The 8703-nt window shown below is 36.6% G+C and overlaps 1 protein-coding gene across 1 annotated transcript; it reads left to right on the forward strand.

Annotated features, from left to right (window-relative positions):
- The first annotated feature begins 2129 nt into the window (after nucleotides 1-2129).
- LOC113340749 (F-box protein At2g23160-like) lies at nucleotides 2130-3993 on the forward strand. Its single transcript, XM_026585823.1, has 2 exons — nucleotides 2130-3515; nucleotides 3705-3993. Exon 1 carries the CDS (start codon nucleotides 2320-2322, stop codon nucleotides 3469-3471), a length of 1152 nt encoding a protein of 383 aa, XP_026441608.1. The 5' UTR covers nucleotides 2130-2319; the 3' UTR covers nucleotides 3472-3515; nucleotides 3705-3993.
- Nucleotides 3994-8703: the final 4710 nt, after the last annotated feature.

The raw sequence follows: 8703 nt of genomic DNA on the forward strand, positions 1-8703 counted from the left end.
AATTTTTTTATGCTTGATCAGTTTGCTCTACAAGGTAGTTGCTTGAATTTTTTAGTTTTTAGCTCTTAATTTGTTCATTGTAAAATATGAATTTGTTTTCTTTATTCAAGTTTTTGCGAATGTACAACAAGAGATGTGAATACAATTAGTTGTTTCTAGGGGATCCCATACAAACATTACACCCCAATTCAAGCTGGAGTACCAATTTTATGTTACCCGAAGGATGCATTTGTTTCTCATTTTTACCATCTTTCATGATCTACACTTTTGCTTTTTTGGTTTTCACATTAAAGATGTAATTCTGAAATATCAAGTTTCTTTGTCAAATGTTGATTGTAAATATTGAAATTCTTATTACAGCAGATCTAAGAAATGATGTCATAGGCAATTCGTAGGGTTTCTTATCGTATAATTCAATGTTTTTGTGGTAAACATCATGTTTTTCACCCTGCACTTCTAGATATCAATTGTTGGTTATGCGAGGCTTCTTTGAATCATATAATCTGTAAGCCTGTTTTTTGGAATTGTTGAGGTGAAAAGGGGGCTGAACTCTGGCATTAGTGATTAGATTTCTGTACGGTTACTGCATGTAGGATGTTGGTAATTTGCGAGTTGTAATAGTACGTGCTGGTGATGTTAGTTCAGTTAGAAACTTAGAAATGATTCATGCCACTTTCTAAGTAAGACCAGATTTGTACAGCTTAGCAAGGATGAAGGTATACATATGAAAGAATCAACAACTTACTGGGAATCCTAATTGATTAATTATTTGACAACTTTTATTTTTATATGAATTCTAAACCTTCTGGTTATGTAATAACTTTATTGTGATTTTTTTTCCTATTTATTTTGTGCTACATTTATTCATGTGAAATTTCCACCTAATCATATTCTTTAGTTGCTTAATATCTGATATTGGTCTAGAGTCATATGATTAGGATTACTCAGGACTGAGGAAGCAATCTCTTTCACTTTGATGCTGATGCATGTGGTGTGTGGCCGTGGGGGAACATTATGACTACATTAGTTTTAGATTAGTTTTAGATTGCCTGTAAAACTCTTGTAACTGGATTTAGAGGTCGGAATTTAAAAATTGAAGTCCACAGTCACAGAGTTTTCATGTAATTTTAGTGTCATCACTGGCCCAAAAAGAGTTCACAGAATTTTTCTGTTTTCCCAGTGGATATAGCAGTGTTATTGTGGCTATCTTGATTCCTTAAAGATTCAAACCCTATCAAACTTGCTACAGGATTTAGCTTTGTAGTCTTTTACTGATAGAATCCGGTTTAATAATAAGAAAAAGAAAAGAAGAAAAAACCAGGAAGATATGTTTGTAAATCTACTTCAGACTAGTTTCAATATTTCATTATTCTTATATTTGTCTCAATTACTAGCTACACTATTTGTTTTCTACTCTTTAACTTTCTGAGAATTTCTACTTGTACAGCAGTTTTACTTCTCCTATTTTCCTTCTGGTCTTGCTGATTTCTAATTCTGCTATTTCATTAATTGCTAGATAGTTGATAGAGATAACTTCAGGTCGTGAGTGTAGAACCTAAATGTTCTATCATTTCACAAAGAGGCATCTACCCTTCACTAATGTGTTCCATTGTTATATGTAGCAGCTGAAGTTTTTGTTTGACTGTCCCGTGCAACAAAATCAAGTATATGCAAAACATTGGCTTTAGCTGCTGAAGCTTGAGGTAGCATTGAAGATAGGTTCATCATATATTTGTTAATCTGGCTCATGGTAGTGTCTTTGTTCTTCAATTTTTTTTTTTGTTGCATAATATGAAATGATAATGGACGCAGTAAGAACGTGAAAGCCAACTATCGACTAGACTCTGTCTGATTGAGAAGTCGTTGACATTGTTAATTGATATTTTATAATGTCTTCGTCTTCAAATTGTTGTTTATTGTTGTCACTGGCATTTTTTTTTTTTTAATTTTAAGATCTTTTACTTCTACTTTACAGAATGTTTAAAGGATCTAAGAGTTGAAATGAAGAAAGACTTGTTCTTGATTTGATTCTGAAGCTTTTTTGTTGCAACTTGACACACACAATGCCCTGCACAAATATAAACAAATAACTTAAAAATTCATCGTGACAACGGTTACTTCTCTCTAAATATTGCCTTTCACATGAAGCTCCATTATCCCAAACGCCTTCACCAGCTGATGCAAATTGACAAAGACTACGTCTTCCACAAGCGTTTCATTTCAACTTTAGCCAAAAATCAATCCTAGAATTTCTCTAAACCATCTTCATCTCTGTAAATCTTTTTCTGTTCCACAAGAAAAAGGGAAATATTGATTCCGATGGAGTATTTCAATTGTGTACCCGAAGAGATTACATTAGACATTATCAGTAGAGTACCAGCTGAATCGATTTTTGAGTGCAAATCGGTATGCACGGCTTGGAGAAATCTTATTTTTCACCATCCATCATTCTCGAAGATGCACTTTCAACATCATCTTAATCATCCTGCTGCTGCTGATTCTGGTACGTTGGGTTTCATTGCTTTGACTTTGGATGAGACTTTTCAGTATTTTGTATACAATGAGAATCATGAATCCGTCGAGAGCATTAGAAGGCTTAATGTTAACCTTCCGTTTGGTGGGCATACTAGAATTCTTGGTTCGTCCAATAGTTTGATCTGTCTTTCTCGAAGATTGAAAGAGGAAAAAACTTACATTTGTAATCCCATCACCAGAGAATATGTTATGCTTCCAGAAATTGTTAAGAGATTTGGAACGAGTCGTGGGGCGAAAGGATTTGGTTACGTTTCTTCAACCAACGAGTACAAAGTTGTAACTGTGATGTTCGAGTACTGGGGGTTTGTAGAAGCTTACATATACACACTAGGCAGTGGAAATGGATGGAGAAATCTTGGAAAGTTTAAGTTTGGATCCGAAGCACATCTGTGGGAACAAGGTATCTTTCTCAATGGAGCTATTTATTGGTGGGACAAACTACTGAAAATGATTGTTACCTTCGATTTGGCCGAGGAGAAATTCTGTGAACATCTTTCACCGCCTGCATCTTTTGATTCAGGCAATGATGATTTTAGAAATTATTGTAGACTATGGGTTTTGGATGGGTGTCTGTGTTTTGCTGGTTCTCTAGTTGTCCATGGAAATTGTAGACGTATATGTTGGAACGCGTGGCTATTGAGAAAGAAGGATGATCAGTCATTGGGTTGGAGTAAAGTGTTTAGGATTTACAACCACGATTTTTTTGCTGTTACCAAGAGTTACAGTGTCTTAACTTACATCCATAACAGTATCACCATCCACGACCCAGAAACTTCAACCACGAAATATATTCTGGTTTTTGAAGAATGTTTTGATGAAGTATTCCCTCACAAGAACACCTTAGTTTCGTTGAAAAAATTAGGGAAAGAAGATACGAAGATAATGGAGTCAGTTAAAATTCCGGAGACAGAAAGCGATGATCAGCCCTTCAACTAGTTGGAGGAGGATGAGACCCAGGATACCTAGCTACTTACAAAGAGGTACTTCGTTCAGATTCATTTTCGAATTGGATCAGTATATGTAGACTACTGTTACTATCTGTATACATGTCTTTCTCAAAATTTCAGTATTGCACATCACTGCATCCATAAATTGACCGTCACTTTATAAGGGAACATCAACATGTTCAGTCTAAACTAGATGTTTCTTATTTGTTAACTCTTGACCAGATTGCAGATATCTTCACAAGGCTCTACACAGTCCTCGATTCTCTATGTTAACATCCAAGCTCAAGGTTCTTGCTTCTCCCACCTGTTTCTTATTGACAGTTCGATCTGGTGCTGTGGTGAAGGATAACCCTCGCAGTGGTGTAGGTTAAGTTTCTGCGTATTTTCCGTTGCTTGTTACTGTCAGCTTTTGTTTTGACTCTCTTTCTCACCGAGTCTATATAAACTCATTTATGTTATTCTTGTAATGTAATGAGATTTTTCTCAAGTTTCTCCATTAATGAAATCATCGCAAACTCTTTAATTTTCGCAGGACCGTCACATTTTTCTCATGATTTAGTTGACGCCGTTTATTATGTCATTTCTGAAATTGTTCTGCGACGTTGTTGTGTTGTGTTGCTGATAATTTCGCTAAAGCATTATTGATGCGAGATTCTGATCCTATATCTTGACTCTTCTCATATCTTCTCTGCGAAGTAGAGAACGATGCCGCAGCTGTCCATCTCTTCACATTCTGCATTTATCACACGTATCTTTTCTTCCATCTATTTCTTGACACGTCTTCTGTGACCGATGCTTTTCAACCGCTCATGTCTTTTCGTATTAATGGTGTTTATTTCTTCTCTATATATTCTTCTTACTCTTCTTTCCATTTTCTTTTTACTTTCTATTCTCTTTTTATTCTCTCATCTCTGCAACTCTATTGTTCTTCCATAAATTCTGCCATTGCAACTTTTTCTTCTTTCTTCTTCTTTTAATCTTTTTAATTTCTTCTTCATCTCCATACTGTTCCCTATGTAGATCTTCACTGTTCGTAACTTTCTTCCTTTTTAATTTTTACCAATTAATCTTCCCGCTGGTGTTTTCCATGGATACATCGAGGTTAGTTTTCTTTTTTCTTTCTTATGGGTTTTGCTGAAATTGATCTTGCTGACTGCTTTATTTGATGATGTTGCTTATATGATTCCCATATTGTTTTTATTTCAGCAAAAACGCCTCTAACACCAAATTTACGGTTCAGAACCCTAATATTCCCAAATCGCAGCATAAGCTTGTTGTAAACAAAAGAAAGTCTGCGAATCATAAGGTAGTAAGAAACATTATTCTTTTCTAATAACAATATTGTTGCCTCTGTTTTTTATCTGGATTGTGATTCACAGGGTGATAAGGATGCCAACAAACCTCTCAAAAAATCTCGCCACCTTAAAACCGTTGAAACCTCTGTTCCATTCCACTTACTTATCTCTTCTAAATATCCCGCGACATCTTCGCAAGTTAAACCATTATCTCCAATTCGCGAAAAGGCTGCCTCAGATTTCATTTCTTCAACTGACCTTTCAATGATTGAAACCCCCCTTATTAATCCTTCTGTGAATGAAACTTCTTCTCTTCCTATTGATAATGTTTCTCAACCTTCTATCGTTGCCAGTTCTCTACCTGAGCCTCTTCCTTTTTCGAAATAAACCGTGGAAGGAATAGATATTGCTTTCAAAGTTTTGTCTGAGGTCCTGGATGATGGAAAGAAGTCTCCCATTGATCCTGTCAAGTCTGGTATTTGCGAAATTCTGAGTAAGTATTTTGGCTCTGACAGAGCTGCTTCGTAAACAGATTTGGAAAAAGAGTATAATGCTCTTCGTCTCAAAAATCAAAAGCTCCAGAATGTTTTGCTGGATCGCGACAATCTTCGCAAGAAGAATGATGAACTGAGAGGTATGATTTCCTTATCTATGTCTTCAATTTGCCTTTCTAATGAATTCATCCTTTCCATATTTAATTATCCTTGAAATCCCTCTTTCGCATGTTAAGCCTTAAACCAGAAACGAATAATGGAGAGATATCAATTTGAATCTGCTGTTGAAGAAGCCCATGTTGATAAAGAGATTTTGATGGATCAATATAATCAATTTGATAACCTCTATTCATACTCTGTTAATCATATAAATAATCTTACCAATGAAAATACCCAATTAGTTCGGAGGCAAGATTTATTGAGTAATGAAATATCTCGCCTCTCTTATTCTTTAACTAAAGCTAATCTAGGGATGAAATCTTTACCAGATGAGAATAAAACTCTATCTCAAGAGAAGCGAATTTGTTTAAATAAGATGGTGATATCTTCGCAACAACATAGCATCCTTCAGAAAGTATGTGATGACCAAGAACAATCTCTTCGCTCTTTGAGAAATGAACTTAAAGAAGTAACAGAGTCATCTATCGCTGAAAGAGATACACTCATTCAAGGTAGAATAGCTTTAAGTGTAAAGGCGAATCAACTTAAAGAACAATATTCCAAATTAGAAGAATCTTATTCTTCTCTTGCGAAGAAAAATGCCTTTCTTATTTCTAAAGAGAAAAATCTTCAGTCTCGACTTAAAGGTTTAGTTGGAGATAAATTTGATGATGCAATGGACCGTTGGGAGAATAGTTGTCTGACCTTGATTCAACAACTTATTTCGCAAAAGGAAGGTAGTCATAATAGTTTGACTGCCTTAACTATCTTTTCTTTGTCATATCTTTTGAGTTCTTCATCTTACTGAAATTTTGTATTCTACTTTTCGCAGAGTCTGAGAAAAATCTTCATTCCTCCATTTCTGTTTTGGAGGCTAAATATGCCAAAATTCGCAAAGAAAATGCACTACTCGTCTGTCCTTACTGGTTCTCCGACCGAGCAGAAAGAAGACTTGATTATCTTGCTTACTTTAAGGATATTCAAGATAGGAATCATCAGAGAGCACTTCTTCGTCAAGTTCATCTCCGGCTGAAGTCCTTGTAAATGATATTTTATTGTCCAAATCTCTTCCTCCTACATCAATCGAACCTTTGGAAGTAGATGATGATGAAATTCCTCGTGCTGACAGTGATTATGATTATGAAAGTGGTGGAGAATAGTCTTTGGAAGATGGAGAAGAGATCCCTTCTAAGGAAGCAACTGCTGGTGCTAATCAAGATGAAAACGAAAAAGAAATCTCTTCTAAAGAAGTAATTGCTGGCGATAATCAAGGTGGCGCGAAAAAGAAGTCCCTTCAAAGGAATTATTGTTGGTGAAGATCAGAATCGAAATGAAGAAGAGGTTGGCGATAATGAGAACATTGGCGAAGAGCGTCCATTATCTCCTACTGGAATTAATACTGAAGCATGAGCTTCTTATCTAGTTCTATCTTCTTGAATTGTTTCACTTTATTATTTCTTGCGAATAATATTCTTCAACCAACTTTGGAATTAATTTTCTCTTTTAGTATTTTGCTGGCGAGAAATAATGCCTCTTGTTTACTGATTCCCATACTTGCCTCTCATTATCTTTCTTGCGAGAAATGATCTGTTATGAATACTTATAAATATTTTGTTTTGTCATGTGGTCTTATTTTGCCTTCCTAATTAAAGGTCTTATTATGCCACCTCTTGTCATTGCGACAAAATCGCAGGACGTCCTTGCACTTTCATGCAAAAACCCATTGATCTTGCCTTAACTTTTTCTTTGTATTATTGCCTCTTCAGGAATGTTGCGACAATATGATAGGCCTAAATTTTTGCGAAAATAAAGCCCCATTACATTGCGTCTTGCGACGAAATCGCAGGACGTCTTCGCACTTTCATGCGAAAACCCATTGATCTCGTCTTATCTTTTTCTCTAGTATTATTGCCTCTTCAGGATTGTTGCACAAATATGACAAGCCTTAATACCCTTGCGAGTAAAAGCCTCATGACATTTGCGTCTTAAGACACTTATCAGCTCCCTAATGGAGGGTGCCGCCCTTATCTCCCCCTGGTTGCCCCTTCAAGGAGGCGTACTTCTACCATACAAGGTTAGCTCCTCCCATCCAGTCTTAACAACAACCAGTTGTTTTCGCAGCCTCTTATCCCTTTTACCTATAGGGTTTATGGTTACGAGACTGCACCCTAAGTGGGGTTTTCTTCGGGCCGAGTGCAGTATAAGCCAAGACTTGTCAAGAATGGCAAGGTACGCTCCAGACGCCCCTGGCACTCTTGACTCAACCGTGTACCTCGGCGCCTTGATCAGATTCTGCACTCCTTGGGAGAGTCCTTATTACCTTAGTCGCCCAACCTAAGTCATATGCTTAAGCTGAGAATCCAAGGTGCCTCTCCCGGATGGGCTTTATTGACCCCAAATCTCCATGACTCAGGTTCCGGTGGCGGTGTAGCCTTTCCCTGAGCCATGCAACAGGTACCCCCTTATATGACGTACTTTAGGTCTTACATTTGCCTCTTGCGAAATTTTATTCGCGAACTAGGGTGTACGCCATAAAGGTTCGCCCCTTTCTTTTATGTCATTGTTCTATGATTATCTCTGCGAAAGTTTCGCACATCATGATCTTGTTTTGATATGAATAATCTCGCAACTATTCTTTCAGAATCCATAACTTCTCAAAGCTTCTTACGGATAATATCTTTTTAAGTACAATCTGTTCCATGGTCTGTCAAGTCTATGACCAACATCTCTACCTTCTGGATCCATTAATTTATAAGCTCCTGTTCCAACTATCTCCTTAATGATGTAAGGTCCATCCCATTTTTTCGCTAACTTTCCACCATTTTCTCGCTGATATATTGGTGTCTCTCGCAGAACACTAAATCTCCTGGTTGGAATTCGCGTACTTTGACACGTTTATTATATTCTCGGGCTAATCTTCGCTGATAATTCTCCATATGTTGTAAAGCTCTTTCTCTTTTTTCTTCTAATTCATCAAGTTTGCTTAAGATCAAACCCGCACTAAGATTTTTCTCCCAAGCTTCTCTCTTTGTTTCGGAATAACAACTTCTGTTGGTAACACCGCTTCAACTCCGTATGTTAAACAAAAAGGTGACATTCCAGTAGCTTCTCTTCTAGTTGTATTATAAGCCCATACTGCATTATGTACTTGTTCGCACCATGCTCTATGATGTCCTTCTAATTTCTTCTTTAATATCTGCAATTGTTTTGTTTGTTGCTCTCCCTTCCCATTAGCTTGTGGATACAAAGGAGTAGACTTTCCACATTTTATCT

Source organism: Papaver somniferum, unplaced genomic scaffold (assembly GCF_003573695.1).
Source record: "Papaver somniferum cultivar HN1 unplaced genomic scaffold, ASM357369v1 unplaced-scaffold_23, whole genome shotgun sequence".
Taxonomy (NCBI): Eukaryota; Viridiplantae; Streptophyta; class Magnoliopsida; order Ranunculales; family Papaveraceae; genus Papaver; species Papaver somniferum.

Bases quoted from the DNA above. Each gene is read 5' to 3' on its own strand.
- LOC113340749 (XM_026585823.1), top strand. From the start codon at position 2,320: ATGGAGTATTTCAATTGTGTACCCGAAGAGATTACATTAGACATTATC.